We start from the raw sequence: 22,110 nt of genomic DNA on the forward strand, positions 1-22,110 counted from the left end.
TGTGGCCACCTTCTAACCTGATTGACCACTGGCCCGTCCCGCTTCACTCTGGGTCTGTATGCTGGTGTGAGTCTGACAATTATGTGGTCATTTTTTTTAATGTTTGTATAAGCCAAATGAGTGTTGTTCCCTCTGGTAGCAACATTCACATGTTGGTAGAATTTAGGCAGAACAGATGTGAGACTTGCCTGGTTCCAGTTGCTATGAAGAAAACGTCTGGGTGCTCCTGCTGCTTCTCACTGATGTTGTTGTAGAGCTCCGACATAGCTTTCTCCATGTTTGCTCTCGGTGGTACATAGACAGCCGTTATGAAGACAGCCGACAGCTCCCGCGGCAAGTAGAAAGGTCGACATTTCACAGTCAGTAGCTCTATATGTTGAGAGCAGTGAGTGAAAACCGTGTCAGAGTCCTGACACCACAACCTGTTGATGTAAACAGCCAGGCCGCCTCCTCTCCGCTTGGCAGTTAGCGCAGCTGATCGGTCTGCTCGGTGTAGCATTAGCCCCTCCAGCTGTACTGCAGCGTCTGTGATGTTGTGATTCAGCCAGGTTTCGGTGAAAACAGTAACACAGCAGTCTCTCACATCTCGTTGGGAGGCTTTCCACAGTCTGATTAAGGCCATTTTATTGTCGAGGGATCGGACGTTTGACAACAAAAGTGTGGGTATGGCTGGCTTGTGTGGAACAGCAGCTAGCCGAGCCCAGACCCCACCGCGCTTGCCCCACTTCCGCGTCCTGTCACACTGCTTACGGTGCCTCGCCCTCGGCTGTGCTCCCGGGGTGTGCCTGTGGCTCCTGTGGTGAAGCAAGCTGAGCTCGCCCAGTACACTCAGCAAGCGTTTGTCACAGCCACAGACTCTGTTGTTAATGTCCAGCAGAAGCTGATGCTCATACTGTCGCACAAACATACACTTAACATCCACACACTGCTCAATCACTCCATTCAATCCACTAACACTCGAAAGCACTGTATTTCCACTGAGAGAGGCCGCTGCAATCGCCAGTCGCGCCGCCATGTTGGCAGGAAGCAACCAAGCACCAAGGAGCCTCCATGCAAAATGAAAGAGGTGGGCAGCATTTCTGTTACTTGTATTTAAAATATGTTTTTCATTTACTTTGGATATTTCATAATCTGTAAATAATTTTAGAAGAAAATTCAAATGTAATTTGAAACAAGGCGCTTTAAAGTCCAGTCAGTAGTTTTGTATTTTCAAAATTCCCCCTAAAAAGTCTTTCTCAATTATTCATAAAACTAACAATAAAAAGTCTTGGTCAAAACCTAGTGTATTACTGGACTGTGTACGAAAGAATTCAAGGCTTTTGCTTAGAAGTAGTATTTCAACTTGAACCAGGAAGTGGCAGCATTCAGTCAGTCTCAGACTGATGGGCTTTCATTCTAGCATTAATGGTGCAGTCAAGCCCAAAAAATTCTAACTAAACTACACAATTAAAACTAAACATCATTCTGATCAAGCTTCTTTGTGCACGCTTTAACATAACCCTCTCTTCAGTAGCCATCGGTGATGTACATCCTGATGTGAACAAGCAGCAGCCTCCAGGGCTGAAAAATTAAGCCAGCACTGAGGTGCAAGAAACTGCATTTCCTTGAATGGCCACTTAAGGCTGGCTCCACATGCAAGTTAGTCCTCATAGACATCCATGTTACGACATTATATCAGTTCTTTGCACAGCAATACCATATTTGCAAAAATTACAAAGTCTGCCACAATGTTGCTGGGATTCACTGGACCACAGATGATTTGTCATTTGTTAAAGTCTAAACAGGACGTGAAAGCTTTTCTTCTCTGCAAGTTCTTTGTTCTTCAAACAAAGATGGCCATTTCGCCCTTTTCTCCACAGGATGCCATTCTTAGACCTCAGTGAGAGACCAGTCTTCAAACCTGATTGGACAGCACTTTTACAGTGTCATGTGACTCTGTGATGTCACCAGGCAAACTGTGAGAGAATTTCTGCTCTCTCACACAGTCTTCCTCTTCCTCCTGAGCTATTGACCAGCTCCTGTTACTCCTGGTCCCTTGACCGGCAAAGATGCCCTCCACTTCCTGAGCTGTCGACCAGCTCCGACTCCTGAAATTGCTCTACAGACTTTTCTCCTAAGACAATCTTGCCCTCGGTCACAGCAGGAGCAAAACCTTGGAATATGAGAAGATAGTGTGCTGAACACAAGGTTTGCAACTATCTTTCCAGCAACAAGGAAAACCAAGTTTAGTTAGCACCCTAACGTCTAACTCTGAAAGGACACCGAGCGACTGGCTTCCTCGGATCTGCACCTTCGGACACAACAGAGACTGCTTCTGAAACAACATCTCTTTCCAGCTTTCCTCTGCCGGCTAACAAAAGCAGCACACCACAAAGCGACTCTTTCTTCTATCCATTCCATGATTGGGAATGCAACAACTGGGCAAAGTGTTATTACAGTTTTACAGGTTAAGTAAGTCTGTTTAACTTTGCCAATTGTGATTTAATTCTGTTTATTGAGTTATTGTTGTGATTGTTTGCAGTTGGGTTATTAGTTAGTTGGCTTCGCTAAAGCTAAGTGAGGTTAGTTTGCCAATGGTTTTCACAGACAGAGTATGCAACTAAACAACCTCTGCACTAATCAAGATCCTTTGTGTCACACACACACACACACACACACACGCAAACAGACGACCAAACGCATGATTCACTCTGGGGTTGCACCTGGCAAAGATAACAAAAACATCAGTTAATGTAATGTTAACAAAACTGTACTGGGGTCATCCCTATGTTTCCTGGGTTCTATGTTCCCCACTTAACCCTGCAAAAAAAGCTTTTATGTTCCCCGCTTACACAAAAAGGGTGGGGCAACACAGAACCCGGGAAACATAGAACCCTGGAAACATAGAACCCTGGAAACATAGATACGCTCCCACTGTACTAACTTAGGGGCACACACACACACACACACACACACACACAGAGGCTTGTGTATATTAACCCTCTACTGCATAGCATTGCCCTCAGGCAACAAACCACATTTTCAGACCTCACACTGGCCCTTTAAAAGAAAACAAAATGTTTTTTTCAAATAATGTTACCAGACACATTTCTGGTTAATGAAATGATGAGTTGAAGGTGGTGTGCCATTCATTTGGGGGCGGGAAACCCCCTTTCAGGAAGCAGCACCACATGGGACAGATCGCCACTAGTAGGTAAGATAAATATCACTATTTTACATGTTTACATTGAAATAACTGTACATAAAAAAATACTTGCATGTGCATGAACATGTAAATAAGTATATTTGATTGTTTGAGTACTTATTTTGTTTTTATTTATACAGTAAAACTGTTTATTTTCATTCGTCGCCTCAAGGCAACACTGTGCAGTTAGCCCAATTTTTTTCAGGCAATATAATGCATTAGCATATGTGTGTAGAGATGTGTTTGTATGCATTTAAATGATCATAGTCAATGTTTTTTACTTTACAATCTACTGATACTTACAGGACATGGACATAAGAACATTTTACAGCAGAAAGCAGCAGGAATGTGCAGTTAGGGACATTCCCTCAGAGTGTGAGGACAGTGAGCTGTCTGACAGTGACAGTGAGGGAGTGGATCAGGAAGAATGGATCCCTGAGTCAGGTTTGAGGGACACTTAGGGGCTCAAGGGTCAGTTAGGGGTCAGTTGGTAAAATAATTGTGTGTGTGTGTGTGTGTGTGTGTGTGTGTGCGCGCGCGTGCGTGCGTGCAAGTGTTCCCGTTGCATTTACTTCTTTCTAATATGTGCTTCCTTTTTCTTCTTTTCAGGAGAAAACCAGCCTCAAGACAGCGAGTCTGAGACAGAGGAAGAGCAAGGAGATGAAGGTGAAGAGGAGGGTGAAGTGTCTCACCTCCCAAGATGGAGAAAAGTCCACAACGCCAGCATCAATGCCTACCCAGAGTGACAGGGCCAGCTGCCAACAGTTGATGTTGACATGAAATGTATGAAATGTTGACATATGAAATTTATGAAATGTTTACATTGTTTATTTGTTGTTTGTTTATTTGTTTATGCTTGTTCCATTAATAAAACTTATTATAGAAAACCTTGGTGTTTTATTACCCTCGTCGCACAATGTTGCCTTGAAGCAACAAACCAATATTTGTTTGGGGGGGGCTGGGGGGTCAAATTTTGTGATTGATGTATTATCAGGGACCCCAAAGCTCCCCCAAAATAGGGTGAAATATTTTTTTCCCAAAAAATTAAAAAGTCATGCAGTAGAGGGTTAAGTTCAGAGTTTGTGTGTTTTGTTGCTTTGCTTCCTTTATGAATACATATATTGAATGAATAGTCAACCTCTGCTATGTCAAGAACTCCAAACTCCTTCAGACTTTGTTATTAATTCCGTTATGGTTATTAATGTTATTATCAATCAAAATTCCAAATAGATAGTTCATTGCACTTTATGAGACTGATATCATTAACTGGCTATCAATTTTTCCAGTGCAGTTAACCCCCCCTCAGCATAAAAATGAGCCTTGTCACACCACAAAAACTGCTCAGGAATGGCCCGACGAACGTGACAACAAGCTAAAGTTACTTTGCCCATAGCAGTGTTTGGGTGGGTGGAGGGTGTCAAGTGGCATCCACATACATGCCATGACCAAAGGTCTCCTAGCAGAACATTGCACTGTGACAAAATGATCAATGTCTTCTCCTGTTAGGGGTTGCGGAAAGACTGGAGCCTGTCCCAGCTGGCATTGGGTCTCAGTCAATCACAGGGCTGACAAATAGAGACAGACAAGCCATTCACGCTCACACTCAATTTACAGTCACCGTCTTGGTCTGTGGGAGGAAATCAGAGTACCCATAATGCATTCACCAGTCATATATATATATACTGTATATATACTGTGTATACATGTATATATAATCGCCTCACACTTGGCTGCAACTCACCCCAGTGAGTGCTGGAGGTCACAGCCAGATGAAACCAAGAGCACCACACTGTCTACAAAGAGGAGAGTCGCATTCCGGAGGTCCTCGGACACTCTCTTGCCCTCAGTTGTGCCCTGAGATCCTATCCATCAACGTCACAAACACAGGTGGTTACAAGAGACAACCTACCAACAACCCACAGGAACCGTGTCTGATTTTGTACCAAGAGTAGTTTGGTTATATAAAAAAAACCTAATGGCGTGTAGCAAGGGTCCCAGTATCTTATACCCCTGCAGTACCCCCCACAGGACTGCCCTGGGGACACAGTCCTACGCCTTTTCTAAGTCCATAAAACACATGTTATACAGCCAAGAAAGAATGCACATTGCTCCTCATGGATCTGTGGTTTGCCATCAGACATAGCCTCATTTCCAGTACCCTGCAGTAATGTTTGTCATGAATGCTGAGCAGTGTGATTAAACCTGATGATTGGTGTACAATTATTGGTGTCCTTCTATAAAATTGAGAACCACCTTCCCGGTCTGCCACTGTGCTGGAACTGTCACGACCACCACGCAATACTACAGAGGTGTGTGAGACAATATCAATCCAGATCCCTCAGCATCTGAAGCTAATGTCAACCAAACCTGGGCCCTTGCCACTAAGGAGCTTCTTGACTATCTGATTTCTACCAGGAATATGTGTGAACTATCCACTAATCTTCAAACTCTGCCTTCTCTACAGAGGACATGTTGGTGGGGTTCAGGAGTTCTTTAAAGTGCTCTCTCCACCATTTGACAATCTCTTCAGTTTAGATACACACTTTTCATATCCTGCCAACAACAGCCATGTGTCAAGCCCTGTTTTCCTTTCCTAAGTCCTCTTATGGTGTGCCAGAACTCTCCTAAGGCCAACTGAAAGACCTTTCTTTATAGCCTCCCCAAACTCATCCCACACTTAGGTTTTTGTTCTGGCAACCATTGCCCACAATGGCAGCCCCTCTGGCCCCTCAGTACTTATCTGTTGCTTTATGAGACCCAGCCGAGGCCAAAAGGCCTCCTTTTTCTGCTTGACAGCCTCCTTCACCTGCCCAAGCACCAAATATCAGACAGGTAAAGTTAGCAACTACGTAGTGAACAAAGTCAAGCATTTGGCAGCTAAATAGTTGGTGGAGACCAAACAGAGCTAAAAGGAGGATCAATGTCAGACTTACATTGATCAGGTACAACAGCCATATCAGCTTTATAAGGTGATGATGTTCTGTGTAATGCTTGTTTCATTGCCCCCATCCATCCATCCATCCATTCATCCATTGTCATCCGCTTATCTGGGGCCAGGTCACTGGGGCAGCAGTCCAAGCAGAGCACTCCAGATGTCCCTCTCCACAGCAATGTTTTCCAGCACCTCCTGGAGGACCCCAAGGCGTTCCCAGGCCAGGTGAGATATGAAATTCCTCCAGCGTGTCCTGGGTCTGCCCCGGGGCTCCCTACCAACAGGACACGCCCAGGAGGCATCCTGGTCAGATGCCAGAACCACCTCAACTGACCCCCCTTCTATGGAAAGGAGCAGCAGCTCTACTCCGAGCTCCCTCCGGTTGAGCAAGCACCTTACCCCATCTCTAAGGCTGAGCCAAGCCACCCCATGGACAAAACCCATTTCTGCCGCTTGTATCTGCAATCTAGCACAGCGACCGGATTGCATGCTCCATTCTACCCTCACTCGGGAACAAGAACCCAAAATACTTGAACTCCCTCACTTTAGGCAGTAACTCTCTGCCAGCCTGGAGGGGGCAATCCACTGGCTTCTGGCAGAGAACCATGGCCTCGGATTTGGAGGTGCTGTCTCTTATCCCGACCACTTCACACTCAGTTGCAAACCGCCCCAGTGCATGCTTGAGGTCATGGTATGATGAAGCCAATGGAGCTACATCATCTGCAAAAAGCAGAGATACAATTCTGAGGTCCCCAAACTGATCCCCTTCCTCCCCCCAGCTGCACCTCGAGATCCTGTCTATGCATATCATAAACATGATCAGTAACAAAGGACAACCCTGGCAGAGGCCACACCCACTGAGAACGTGTTTGACTTTGCGCCAAGTAAGCAGACGCAGCTCTCACTTTGGTCATACAGGGACCAGATGTCTGGTAGCAACGAGCCCGGTACCCCATAGTCCCACAGTACCCCCCACAAGATCCCCACAGGGACGTGGTTGTAAGCCTTCTCCACAAAACACATGTAAACTGGATGGGCAAACTGCCATGACCCCTACAGTAACCTTGTAAGGGAAAAGAGGTGGTCCACTGTTCGACGGCCAGGACGGCAATCACATTGCTCCTCCTGAATCCAAACTTCGACAATCAGTCGGAGCCTCCTTTCCAGCACCCTGGAGTAAACTTTAACCGGGAGGCTTTGCAGTGTGATACCCCGATAATTGGAACACGCCATCCAGTCCCCTTTTTTAATATTGGGGAACCACCACTCCGGGCTGCAACAGTGCAGGCATCATACCCGACCTCCACGCGACACTGAAAAGGCATGTCAGCCAAGACAGCCAAACAGTGTCCAGAGCCTTCAGCATCTCAGGACGAATCTCATCCACACCTGGTGCCTTGCCGCTGGGGAGCTTTTTGACTACTGAAGCAACCTCTGCCAGGGGTATTGCCGAGAGTTTCCCCAAGTCTTCAGGCTCTGCCTCCTCCACTGTGGATGTGATGGCCGGGTTCAGGAGTTCCTGTAAGTGCTTCTTTCACTGCCCAATTTTATCCTCAGTTCGGGTCAGCAGTTCTCCTTCTCTGCCGAGCACAGCCTGAGACAAACCCAAGAGGTTTATAAGGTGATAATGTTGTATGTAACACTTATTTCACTGCCCCTGAGAGGCCCTTTAAACAAAACAAAACAAAACTTGAAAAGTGCACTCAGATGCAGGTCAAGGCTGATCGCTGCCACTCTAGATGATTGATGATTCCAACAGATGTGGTGTAGCATGTTTAAGAAGAGTCTAACAAGCTAAGAAAAATATGTAACTTGTTTATTTGTGACGAAGCTGTGGTGTGTTGCACAGAGCAATCTGAGTTCACTGTGTGTAATGTAATTATGAGGATGAATGCATTTTTAAAACACAGCCACAAATCTTTGATCCACGTCATTCATGACTGAACTTTTAACAGCATTAGCTTTATCTGTCAACTACAGTATGTTAAAGTAGAAAATAACAACAATGAACAAAATTAAAATAGACAAACATTAAAATGTTTAACTACTATTCACTTACTTTGGGTTGAAACACCATGTGGTGGATGTAACAAAACTGGGTCGCAGCCATGATGGCCAGATCACAGTGCAGTAGCGCTCGGTGGAATTGGCCCCACCCTGCTCCCTTACTGTCAAGATGGTGTCCAAAATGACAAAAAATTGACTTATTTATATGGTATCCTGCCTAACTTTAGTCGATTATAACATATCAGATATCAAAATAATTTGCAGATGCTCCGGTTCAAAATAAGACCAAACATTTATATGGATGTCAGTTTTTAAACCACACTTTAACCCACACACCACACTCACTCTGGCAAACATAACAAAAAACATTACAGTTAATGTAATGTTAACAGTACTGTTGTGGGGTATTTCAGTTTGCCTAAAGACTCTTATTTTCTAAATTTTTCATCACCTTTACCCTGCATTACTTTTCATTTTTTAAAATTATAATTATCAATTGTAAGTATAAATGCACCTCCATAATGTTCAAGGATTATGATACAAAAAAAGAAAGCCTCACATTATTGAGAGCACAACTGAATATTCTTATCCAATAAGATATACAGTAAAGTTATTCAGAATGGGCTATGGCCGAGAACTGTTCATTGTTTGGACACCTTCTTCTTGCCCCACCTTGTAGGTCCTCAGAGATAAATCATCACTGCACTGCTCTTATGTTCTATTTATTTATTTTTTTTGTAAAGGCTTCTCCAAAATGTATAAATACGAGTGTGAACTTTTAATTCACATTAAGGCACATATTAAGCCACCCCGTGGTTTAACTCTCTTAGACAATATGGTATCTGTGCAGAGGTGGCCAGAGAAGTGTTGGGCACTCTTACAACTGTTGCTGGTGGTGTCTGTCACTCAGGCTGAGGAGCTGGTTTGCAGACGGAGAGGGGATCCTGAGAACCCCCAGCTATCTAATGATGGAGACATTTTCTTAGGGGGAATCTTCTCTTTCCACAGAAGCTGGAAAACCAGACAGGACAACTACATGCACAAGCCACTGCCACTGCAATGCACCAGGTAAATAATACTGTTTAAATCTATTTAGGTTTTAATAACTTTGTGGAAGTTCGTAAAGATACAAATCAGGTACTACTGATGATATAATAAAATATAAAAGGTTTTCAAATTGAGTATTAAAATAAGGAACATTGCCTCTTGTATGTATTTATACCATGAATAGTTTTTATTTCCTGTGCTACTGTTGTATTCCAAGAATAAATTGTTTGCAGTTCCAATATTTATATCTATCAACATCTAGTTTGAATTTTAGAGCTTTCCAGTATGCCCAGGCCATGCGCTTTGCCATAGCGGAGATTAATAACAGGACAGACCTGTTGCCTGGCATCTCTCTGGGCTATAAGATCTATGATTCCTGTCGCTCCATGGCCAGAGCTGTGAGGGTTACCCTGGCTTTGGCTGATGGTAATGAGGTGTTATCTGCACCCTCAAAAGCACCTTGTACAAGACCAGCTCAAGTGCAGGCCATTATTGGAGAGACCTCCTCTTCTCCTTCCATGGCTATAGCCACTGTAATGGCAAGCTTTCATATTCCAGTGGTGGGTAAGATTGTTCAAAATTAATTAATGAGATTCACTTTAGTTATTTTTTTAGTTCAGTCATTTTAATGTAAACAGCAATTAATTGATAATTGAATATTGTTGGTTAATTATCAACACTGCAATATTTATGTTAATTTAACAGTTTATTGTTGCACATATTTAGTATTTCTTCAGATTTTAAATATTTAAAATTTAAGAAATTGTTTGAAAAAACATGATATTGATGGACCAGATATTTGTAACCCTTTGTTAATGTATATTGATTGGTTTGTTAACTGTTTAAAGCCGTTATTTGGATGTTTATTAGACAGTTGCAACTGATGATTTTAATACTTTGGAAAATGGTTAGTAAATATTGTGTAGGGCATCTACAAAATATGCAAGATTATATTGGACAACCATATAATGTTTACAGATGGTTTAAAAAACATTATTAACCATTAAGAAAGTGTTACGAATATCTAGTCTGATGTTATATATATATCAGTTCATCATCATTTTCATCATTTTCAGAGCATATATAGTGATAAAGTGTTAAAATAAATATTTATGGCATTGCTAATAGTAAGCATAATTATTTAATATTTCATTGTTTGTTAACAGTAACATTATTAAACTATTCACTGAATTACATAAACAATAAATTGACCTTTTATCAATAATGAGTATTATCGAGTGTTACCACATTGTAGTGTGCTGTGTACATTTTTTATATTTTAATTATTTATCTCAGGATATTGTTTTTTTTCTTCTAGATCAGCCCCTTTGCCACTTGTGCTTGTCTCAGTGATAAAACCAAGTACCCATCCTTCCTCAGGACAGTACCCAGTGACGACTACCAGAGCAGAGCCCTGGCACAGTTGGTCAAGCACTTTGGTTGGACTTGGGTTGGAGCTGTTAGAACAAATGATGATTATGGGAACAATGGCATGGCCACATTTATAGAAACAGCCCAGCAGCTGGGCATCTGTCTGGAGTACTCTGTGTCTTTCTTTAGAACAGATCCACCAGACAAAATGCAAAAGATAATTGACATTATCAAAGCTTCCACTTCCAAGGTGATTGTCACTTTCCTTGCCCTCGCGGATATTGTCATGCTAATGCATGCAATGTCTCACTACAACTTGACGAGGTACCAGTGGGTCGGTAGTGAGAGCTGGATCTTTGATCCCCAAACTGCAGCCATAGATAAGCATCACATTCTGGATGGTGCCATAGGCCTGTCTATCCCCAAAGCACATGTCAGTGGCATGAGAGAGTTCATGTTGGATGTGAAGCCTCTCAATTCATCAAGTAATGAATTGTTTACAGAGTTTTGGGAGAAATTATTCAGCTGTAAATTCAAGCAGTCAAAGTCGTCCACAGAGAATTTGAGAGGATGTACTGGACATGAAAATCTGACTGGAGTGCAGAACAGCTTCACTGATATGTCGCTCATGCCTATCTTAAACAACATCTATAAAGGAGTGTATGCTGTGGCCCACGCACTTCACAGCATTCTTAGTTGTAACAAAACATGTAACATGAAGGTACAGCTAGATCCATATACGGTGAGTTCATAAATAAATTACAAGACTATCATGGTGTATCTCCACCAGTCCTACAAGCTGTTTGTCAGATAATGATCTACATTGATTCATGTCTTTTTAGATTTTACAGCACATAAAAAGGATTCATTTCAAAACAAAGGAAGGAGAGGAAGTTTACTTTAATGAGAATGGAGACCCAGCAGCAAAGTATGAAATTATAAACTGGCAGCCAACAGAAAATGGCATTGTGGACTTTGTCATAGTTGGTTTTTATGATGCATCTTTACCTGCAGACAAACAGCTGAATCTACAAAATAAGTCTTTAATTTGGGCAAACAATTCACAACAAGTAAGCTCATGTAATGTTTATATAGTCTATTTTAAATGTTTAAAAGTGGATATGTTACAAGATGTTGTATCATAATGCTTGTTTAAGATGCATCAAACTGCATAACAGAACCTAAAAATAACAGCAACTTGTCAAAGTTGATGACAGCATATTTTGTCATCGTCATTTTGTTTTTGCAGGTGCCTGTGTCAGTTTGCAGTGAGAAGTGTCATCCAGGAACTCGCAAGGTACTCCAAAAAGGAAAGCCTGTCTGCTGCTATGACTGCTTAAGATGTGCAAATGGAGAGATAAGCAACATTACAGGTATAGTATCTCTCTTTCTGAAACTGTAATGAATGAGAGTGGGTGAAATTGTGAAATAAAACAAAGCAAATACAACCAAAATAAAACTGTCATACGGCTATCCATTTATTATATGGTAATTATGTACTGTATGTCTTCTATGCATGGAAACATGTCTGTGGATATTCTCATTTATTCAGGTCATAGTTATCTCAAGGCAATTGATTATAAAGCAACTGGAATTAGTTTTGTCTGACCTAGCCAGACTTGTTCCAGCCTAGTCTGACAAGCATGAACTAATGGAGCCTCTTGGATAAGAGGTGAAACGTCTTCTAAGACAAAACTTAGTCCAGTCGATTCAATTGCCTTGAGATATGCATGGAAAATAAGCAATATTGAGACAAGAACCATCAAATGTACTGAGCAAGTCTGACACCTGCTTTAAAATCATTTTTCAGATTCTATCACCTGTGTGCGATGCAACCCTGAGTTCTGGTCAAATGAGAGAAGAGATGCCTGTGTAAAGAAGGAGGTAGAGTTTCTATCATATGAAGAGATAATGGGAGCATTGCTCACTGCAGCGTCCTTGCTGGGAACATGCATCACTGCTGTTGTGGCATTCATTTTCTTCACATACAGGAAAACTCCTATTGTTAGGGCCAACAACTCTGAGCTGAGCTTCCTGTTGCTTTTCTCCTTGACTCTGTGTTTCCTGTGTTCTCTGACCTTTATCGGCCGGCCCTCTGAATGGTCCTGCATGCTGCGACACACAGCATTTGGGATCACCTTTGTTCTCTGTATCTCATGTGTTCTGGGGAAAACTATAGTGGTCTTAATGGCCTTCAGGGCAACACTTCCTGGTAGTAATGTGATGAAATGGTTTGGGCCTGCACAGCAGAGGCTCAGTGTTCTGGCATTCACTTTTGTACAAGTAATCATATGTATCCTCTGGTTAACAATTTCACCTCCTTTTCCATTCAAGAATTTTAAACAATTTAAAGACAGAATCATTTTAGAGTGCACTCTGGGTTCAGCTGTAGGCTTTTGGGCAGTTCTTGGGTACATCGGACTTCTGGCCATGTTCTGTTTTATTCTTGCTTTTCTGGCTCGGAAACTGCCTGATAATTTCAATGAAACCAAATTTATCACTTTTAGCATGCTAATATTCTGTGCAGTATGGATCACCTTTATTCCAGCATATGTCAGCTCCCCTGGGAAGTTCAGTGTTGCTGTGGAGATATTTGCTATTCTGGCCTCCAGTTTTGGACTGCTCATTTGTATATTTTTTCCAAAATGTTATATTATCTTACTGAAACCTGAGAAGAATACAAAAAAGGAGATGATGGGGAAGGGGGCACCAAAATAAAAAAATCATCATAGAAAATGCAATTAAAATTTTGACATAAGAATTAGAGATAACAGCTTTGAATACAACATGATCAAAAATTATATTAACTGATATGGTTTGAACTATATATTTCATTTTTATGTGTGTCTGTGTGTGTTTATGTGTGTATATTTTGTACTATATTTACACTTTAAAGAAGTTGTAGGCAACATTCAGAGCATTGACGTAGCAGCAAACAACTATTCGTTTTAAAAAGATACAGTAGAGTAACAGCGTCTCAAGCAGAGATTGAAGTTACGCCCCCTCTGTGTGTGCTGTAAACTGAGCTTCTTTGTTCATAGTCATGGTGGCTGGTCTGGCTGTACGTGTATCTTAGTCCATTTGTCTGTGTTCCACTGGCATTATTGTCATTATTTTCCAAGCGTGTACTGCCTCATCTGAAATTTGCTTGGGGACGAAAAATGTTGCATCCCTCTGGCTCTGGGCAAACTGCAACTGCTCTGTACGTCACTTTCACCATCAACCTTTTATATCCCTTTTTTTTTTCAACTGTGTGCCACATGGTGGCAGCAGGCGAAGGAAGGCTGTCCATGCGTCCCTTTTTAGGCAACAATTTCTAGTGTTCCCAGGTAAGATGAGATATGTACTCACTCCAGCATGTTCCGGGTCTTCGCCAGGGTCTCCTACCAGTTGGACATGCCTGGAAAACATCAAAAGAAAGCATTGGCTTGACTCTTAGCTTCCTCTAAATGTCTGAGTTCTTCACCCAGTCTCGAAGAGTGAGCCCAGCCATCCTATAGCGGAAACTCATTTCAGCCACTTCACAATCTCATTCTTTCATTCACTGCCTAAAGTTCATGACCATCGGTAAGGGCTGAAACGTAAACTACTTGTTATTTCCAAAGCTTTGCCTTACAGCTCAGCTCCCTTTTGACCACGATATTGCAATGGCTCCATCATGCTGCACCAATCCGCCTTTCTATCCCACGCTCCATTTTACCCTCAGTGCTCTTTCATTTGGGGCCATAAATTCTAACCCAGGGGAAAAAATCCACCATCTTTCAGCAGCAAACCATGGCCTCAGACCTAGAGGTGCTGACTAATTCCAATCACTTAGCACTTAGCTCAGCAGTCTCGTGAATCCAAAGGAAAAAACATCATCTAAATCAACAGAAACACAACTTGGAGGACCCCTGACTGCACACTCTGCTTCTATTGGCTGCGCCTTGAAATCCTGTCCATTAAAGTCACAAACAAATTTAGCAAAGAGGAACAACTCTGGCAGAGGCTAAAACCTAGGAAAACCTGGTTGACGTTGTGTACTGTCCCAGACCTCCATGCAAAACTAAAGAGACATGTCAGTCAAGACAGCCCAACAATGTCCATATCCTTCAACATCTCAGGGCAAATCTCATCCACACTTTGTGCTTTGCCATCATGGAACTTCTTGACTACCTGGGGACAACTTTCAAAGATATGTTTCAAAGATAAGTTTTGAACTCTGCCTCCTTCACAAACAACATGCTGGTTGAGTTCAGCAGGTCCTCAAAATGCTCTTTACACAATTCAGAGTAAGTCCACGTTTGCAATTCTTCTCCACTGCCAAAAAAAGCTATGCCAGACTTCTTGAGCTCTTCCTGAGTAGTCCAAGTAGTTTGCCAGATATTCATTGAGGCCCACTAAAAGTCTATCTACGAAGCCTCTTCAAACTTTTTCTATACCCAGGCTTGTGCTTTGGCAACTTCCATCACTTTTGCATCCCGGTATTTGACTTGTCTGTTGCTTCAGAAGACCTCTAGACAACCAAGACCAGAAGACCTCTCCTTTTAGCTTGATGCGTTGCTGGTTAAAAAAGTAGAGCATTTAGCAACTGAAAAGATGTTTAAGACCAAAACAAAGCTAAAAGGAGTGCTGGGGGAGATATAGGCAAGACTACAGGTGTTGTGACATTTAATGCTCGACAAAACTAAAGATTACAAGGTAACATGTCAATTTTTGAAATTATAGCCTTGTATTGTAATCTGATTTCAAAAGCATGCCGTTATTAACCAAACACAAAAAAACCCAGTATCATTATATCAAAAATAATTTCATCAAATATCCTAAACATATATTGATACATATTTCCAAAGTATGCTACATAAATGTATGCACAATCTTTGAAAAGCATATCAAGGTTAAAGCCCCAGTGAGAAAAAAATGTATTTAATTTGAGTGTATTTAAAATTGCTCCAATTTCATTGTTTATGGGAAAATGATAAATCCCTGGTAATATTGCAATCATCTTGTTTTCAGCCCATTCATTCTGAGACTTATTTGGTCACAGTCACAGAGGGAGAAGGGAGGGATTGAGGCATATATATGCAACAAATACAAGTCACAAGGTCAGAAATTGCAAAAGGTACTGTATGCAACATTCATGCTATAATGCAGCATGCCACCATTTGCCATGGCAAAATATAGTGAAGTATTGGCATCCTGAGCAGAGAACACAGTCACACTACTTCTGTGTGTGTTTTAGTTAGAGCCTCTCCGTGGTTTGTTGTGGAAAGCCAGTCTGTATGTGCATATTAGTGTATTTGTGTATCCCAGTGGCCTGTTCACTGCTGCTGCTTTGCACTGCGCACATATGACAGTTGGTGCTACTATCAGATGGCGTCACAGTGGAAGCATAGTGCTTGGGTTTGCTCTGTCAGCACTGTTGATGTTGTCTAGTGCTGTTTATGGACTTAGCACTGCTAGCTGCTAGCCGTCCTGACAAGTCATACGCTCTGAAGTTTGCATAGAGCCACTCTAATTATAATGGAAATTACAAAGTACTTTCTTAATTAAATATGTCAATATGGTACTGAACCTCAATAAAATGTAGATAGGAGTGTTTTTTATTTTTTGAGCTATTATTTTTCCTCTGAGATTCTCAGGTACACAGTGTTATCACCTTAACTTTATATATAGAGCCTCCATGCAAAATGAAAGAGGTGGGCAGCATTTCTGTTACTTGTAATCGAAATATGTTTTTCATTTGCTTTGGATGTTTTATAATTGGTAATTTTAGGGAAAAAAAAATACATGTAATTTGAAACAAGGCACTTTGAAGCCCAGTGATTTTGTATTTTCAAAATTCCCCCCAAAAAGTCTTTCTCAATTATTCATTAAACAACAAAAAATCTTGGTCAAAACCTAGTGTATTACTGGACTGTGTATGAAAGAAGTCAAGGCTTTTACTTTGAAATGAGGAGTATTTCAACTTGCACCAGGAAGTGGCAGCATCACTCAGTCTCAGACTGATGGGCTTTCATTCTAGCATTAATGGTGCAGTCAAGCCCAAAAAATTCTAACTAAACTACACAAATAAAACTCAACATCACTCTCACACAACAAATGGTACCTGCTTTCCCTGGAGCTGTACCCACTGATCAAGATTCTTTGTGCACGCTCTAATATAACCCTTTCCTCTTCAGCAGCGATCGGTGATGTACATCCTGATGTGACCAAGCAGCAGTCTCCACGGCTGAAAAATTAAGCCAGCACTGAAGTGCCAAAAACTGCATTTCCTTGATTGGCCACTTAAGGCTGGCTCCACACGCAAGTCAATCCTCATAGACATCCATGTTAAAATGCGCAAATTTACAGAAGAAATAAACATGTTACAGTAAGAGGTGTAAATCAGTTTCATCCCGTTACGACATTATATCAGTTCTTTGCGCAACAATACCATATTTACCAAAATTACAAAGTCTGCCACAATGTTGCTGGGATTCACCGGACCGCAGATGATTTGTCATTTGTTAAAATCTAAACAGGACGTGAAGGCTTTTCCTCTCTGCAAGTTCTTTGTTCTTCAAACAAAGACGGCCATTTTGCCCTTTTCTCCACAGGATGCCATTCTTAGACCTCAGTGAGAGACCAGTCTTCAAACCTGACTGGACAGCACTTTTAAAGTGTCATGTGACTCTTTGATGTCACCAGGCAAACTGTGAGAGAATTTCTGCTCTCTCACACAGTCTTCCTCTTCCTCCTGAGCTATTGACCAGCTCAGATGCTTGTTCCTTCCGGGCCCTTGACTGGCACATATGCCCTCCACTTCCTGAGCTGTCGACCAGCTCAGACTCCTGCAATTGCTCTCTCGACTTTGGTTCTTTTTCTCCAATCTTGCCCTCGGTCACAGCAGGAGCAAAACCTTGGAAGCAGAGAAGTTAGTGTGCTGAACACAAGGTTTGCAACTATCTTTCCAACAAAAAGGAAAACCAAGTTTAGTTAGCACCCTAACGTCTAACTCTGAAAGGACACGAGCGACTGGCTTCCTCGGATCTGCACCTTCGGACACAACAGAGACTGCTTCTGGCACAACACCTCATTCCAGCTTTCCTCTGCCGGCTAACAAAAGCAGCACACCACAAAGCGACTCTTTCTTCTAGCCATTCAAGGATTGGTAATGCAACAACTGGGAAAAGCGTTATTATAGTTGTACAGGCTAAGTAAGTCTGTTTAATGTTGCCAATTGTGATTTAATGCTGTTTATTGAGTCATTGTTGTGATTGTTTGCAGTCAGGTTATCGGTTAGTTGGCTTCGCTAAAGCTAAGTGAGGTTAGTTTGCCAATGCTTTTCACAGACAGAGTCTTGTATGCAACTAAACAACCTCTGCACTAATCCGGGCCCTTTGGGCCACCCACACAGACAACTAAACACACACACAAAGATCAGTTAATGTAATGTTAACAAAACTGTACTCACTTACAAATTGGCCTTCAACAGAACTACACCCAAAGAGGCAACTCAACTCAACTTTGTCTTTTTCTTGACCACACGGTCAGGCAACCCTCCCCAGATCTGAAGCCGGTTTTGATTCGGCCATCTTGTAGAGCCTTTGGGTCTCTCTCACACACACACACACACACACACACACACACACACACACACACAGAGGCTTGTGTATATTAAGTTCAGAGTTTGTGTGTTTTGATGCTTTGCTTCCTTTATGAATACATATATTAAATGAATAGTCAACCTCTGCTATGTCAAGAACTCCGAACTCCTTCAGGCTTTGTTATTAATTCGGTTATGGTTATCAATGGTATTATCAATCAAAATTCCAAATAGATAGTTCATTGCACTTTATGAGACTGATATCATTAACTGGCTATCAATTTTTCCAGTGCAGTTAACCCCCCTTGGGAATGGCCCAAGGAACGTGACAAAAAGCTAAAGGCATCAACCAGGCCTCCAGTTTTCCCTGGAATCAAATCTGATCAAGCATCCGTGGGATGTACTGGTACCTCAGAGGTACCCCTAATCCATGGTGGGGCCTTCCTGGATAGGTCTTGTCTCTGACATGTCAAGGCATGGACACATAATCTCTGGAAGATGTGTTGTGGTGTTTGGCACCGGGGTGCTAGCTTCATTTGAGACCAGTCAGTTGTGAGGTGGGGTACCAGCACTTCCAAAGATGCTCAATCAGATTGGGGTGTGGGAGATTTGGAGGCCAGGTCGACACCTTGAGCTTTTTGTCCTTTTTTTTTTGGTTCCTCAGGCCATTCCTGAGCAGTTGTTGTGGTGTGGCATGGCTCATTTTTTTGCTGGGGGGCCACTGCCATTGGGGAGTACCATTGCCATGAGGGGGGTTACTTTGTCCACAGCTGTGTTTGGGTGGGTGGAGCGTGTCAAGTGGCGTCTACATGAATGCCATGACCAAAGTCTCCCAGCAGAACATTGCACTGTGACAAAATGATCAATGTTACTCACTTCACCCGCCACAAGTTTTAATGATTTGGCTGATCGGTGTATGTATGTATATATATGCATATATATTATTCATTACATTCATTCATTATATACATTCAATCCTTCATTGATTTATTTTCCGAAACCACTTTTCCTGTTATGAGTTGCTGGACTGGAGCCTGTCCCAGCTGGTATTGGGTGAGACTATCATAGGGCTGACAAATAGAGACAGACAAACCATTCACTCTCACACTCAAACCTACCATCTCAGACTGTGGGAGTACCCATTATTCATTCACCCATCAAATTGTCCATCGGGGACAATAAAGACTTTCTAATCTAATTTAATATTATATATATATATACAGTACAGGCCAAAAGTTTGGACACACCTTCTCATTCAATGCCTTTTCTTTATTTTCATGACTATTTACATTGTAGATTCTCACTGAAGGCATCAAAACTATGAATGAACACATGTGGAGTTATGTACTTAACAAAAAAAGGTGAAATAACTGAAAACATGTTTTATATTCTAGTTTCTTCAAAATAGCCACCCTTTGCTCTGATTACTGCTTTGCACACTCTTGGCATTCTCTCGATGAGCTTCAAGAGGTAGTCACCTGAAATGGTTTCCACTTCACGGGTGTGCCTTATCAGGGTTAATTAGTGGAATTTCTTGCTTTATCAATGGGGTTGGGACCATCAGTTGTGTTGTGCAGAAGTCAGGTTAATACACAGCCGACAGCCCTATTGGACAACTGTTAAAATTCATATTATGGCAAGAACCAATCAGCTAACTAAAGAAAAACGAGTGGCCATCATTACTTTAAGAAATGAAGGTCAGTCAGTCCGAAAATTGCAAAAACTTTAAATGTGTCCCCAAGTGGAGTCGCAAAACCATCAAGCGCTACAACGAACCGGCACACATGAGGACCAGGAAAGGAAGACCAAGAGTCACCTCTGCTTCTGAGGATAAGTTCATCCGAGTCACCAGCCTCAGAAATCGCAAGTTAACAGCAGCTCAGATCAGAGACCAGATGAATGCCACACAGAGTTCTAGCAGCAGACCCATCTCTAGAACAACTGTTAAGAGGAGACTGAATCAGGCCTTCATGGTCAAATAGCTGCTAGGAAACCACTGCTAAGGAGAGGCAACAAGCAGAAGAGATTTGTTTGGGCCAAGAAACACAAGGAATGGACATTAGACCAGTGGAAATCTGTGCTTTGGTCTGATGAGTCCAAATTTGAGTGTCTTTGTGAGACGCAGAAAAGGTGAACGGATGGATTCCACATGCCTGGTTCCCACTGTGAAGCATGGAGGAGGAGGTGTGATGGTGTGGGGGTGTTTTGCTGGTGACACTGTTGGGGATTTATTCAAAATTGAAGGCACACTGAACCAGCATGGCTACCACAGCATTCTGCAGCGACATGCCATCCCATCCGGTTTGCGTTTAGTTGGACGATCATTTATTTTTCAACAGGACAATGACCCCAAACACACCTCCAGGCTGTGTAAGGGCTATTTGACCAAGAAGGAGAGTGATGGAGTGCTGTGGCAGATGACCTGGCCTCCACAGTCACTGGACCTGAACCCATTCGAGATGGTTTGGGGTGAGCTGGACCGCAGAGTGAAGGCAAAGGGGCCAACAAGTGCTAAACACCTCTGGGAACTCCTTCAAGACTGTTGGAAAACCATTTCAGATGACTACCTCTTGAAGCTCATCAAGAGAATGCCAAGAGTGTGCAAAGCAGTAATCAGAGCAAAGGGTGGCTATTTTGAAGAAACTAGAATATAAAACATGTTTTCAGTTATTTCACCTTTTTTTGTTAAGTACATAACTCCACATGTGTTCATTCATAGTTTTGATGCCTTCAGTGAGAATCTACAATGTAAATAGTGATGAAAATAAAGAAAAGGCATTGAATGAGAAGGTGTGTCCAAACTTTTGGCCTGTACTGTATATATATATATGTGTGTGTGTGTGTGTGTGTGTGTATAACGGTTGGTTACAAGAGACAAGTCCAGATCCTTCAGCATTTCAAGCTAATGTCAACCAAACCTGGGCCCTTGCCACTGAGGAGCTTCTTGACGATCTGATTCTGATTCTACCAGGGACATGAACTATCCACTAATCTTCAAACTCTGCCTTCTCTACAGAGGACATGTTGGTTGGGTTCAGGAGTTCGTTAAAGTGCTCTCTCCGCCATTTGACAGTCTCTTCAGTTTAGATACACACTCACACCCTGCCAACAACAGCCACGTGCTAAGCACTGTTTTCCCTTCCTGAGGTCTCTTATGGAGTACAGAACTTTCCTGAGGCCAACTGAAAGACCTTTCTTTATCGCCTCCCCGAACTCCTACCACACTCAGGTTTTTGTTCTGGCAACCATGCTTCATGAGGCCCTGGGAACAGCCAAGGGCAAAAGGCTTCCTTTTTCTGCTTGACAGCCTCCTTCACCTGCCCAAGCACCAAATATCAGACAGGTAAAGTTAGCAACTACGTAGTGAACAAAGTCAAGCATTTGGCAGCTAAATAGTTGGTGGAGACCAAAACAGAGCTAAAGGAAGAATCAATGTCGGACTTACATTGATCAGGTACAACAGCCATATCAACTTTATAAGGTGATGATGTTCTATGTAATGCTTGTTTCCATGCCCCCATCCATCCATCCATCCATCCATCCAGCCATTATCATCCACTTATCTGGAGAGGCAGCAATCCAAGCAGAGCACCCCAGATGTCCCTCTCCCCAGCAACATTTTCCAGCAACTCCTGGAGGACCCCAAGGCGTTCCCAGGCCAGATGAGATATGAAATCCCTCCAGCATGTGCTGGGTCTGCCCCGGGGCTCCCTACCAGTGGGACGTGCCTGGAACACCTCCAACAGATGCCCAGGAGACATCCTGATCAGATGTCAAAACCACCTCAACTGACCCCTTTCTATGCAAAAGAGCAGCAGCTCTACTCCGAGCTCCTTCCGGATGTGTGAGCACCTTATCCTGTTTCTACAGCTGAGCCAAGCCACCCCATGGAGAAAATGTATTTCTGCCATTTGTCTCTGCAATCTAGCACAACGCCCGCATCAATTGCAGAAGCCCTACCAAACTGCCAATTAATCTCATGCTCCATTCTACCCTCACTCA

The 22,110-nt window shown here is 42.5% G+C and overlaps 1 protein-coding gene across 1 annotated transcript; it reads left to right on the plus strand.

The window, feature by feature from the left end:
• The first annotated feature begins 8,997 nt into the window (after positions 1–8,997).
• On the plus strand, positions 8,998–13,259 carry LOC125888226 (extracellular calcium-sensing receptor-like). The gene is made up of 6 exons (XM_049575438.1): positions 8,998–9,191; positions 9,433–9,730; positions 10,489–11,283; positions 11,384–11,611; positions 11,791–11,914; positions 12,352–13,259. Exons 1-6 carry the CDS (start codon positions 9,160–9,162, stop codon positions 13,257–13,259), a joined length of 2,385 nt encoding a protein of 794 aa, XP_049431395.1. The 5' UTR covers positions 8,998–9,159.
• The last annotated feature ends 8,851 nt before the right edge of the window (positions 13,260–22,110 follow it).

This window comes from Epinephelus fuscoguttatus, linkage group LG5 (genome assembly GCF_011397635.1).
Source record: "Epinephelus fuscoguttatus linkage group LG5, E.fuscoguttatus.final_Chr_v1".
Classification (NCBI taxonomy): Eukaryota; Metazoa; Chordata; class Actinopteri; order Perciformes; family Serranidae; genus Epinephelus; species Epinephelus fuscoguttatus.

Coding starts and splice junctions, on each gene's coding strand:
- LOC125888226 (XM_049575438.1), top strand. CDS start 9,160: ATGCACAAGCCACTGCCACTGCAATGCACCAG. Junction 11,284..11,383: donor TACAGCTAGATCCATATACG/GTGAGTTCATAA, acceptor ATGTCTTTTTAG/ATTTTACAGCACATAAAAAG. Junction 11,915..12,351: donor AGAGATAAGCAACATTACAG/GTATAGTATCTC, acceptor ATCATTTTTCAG/ATTCTATCACCTGTGTGCGA.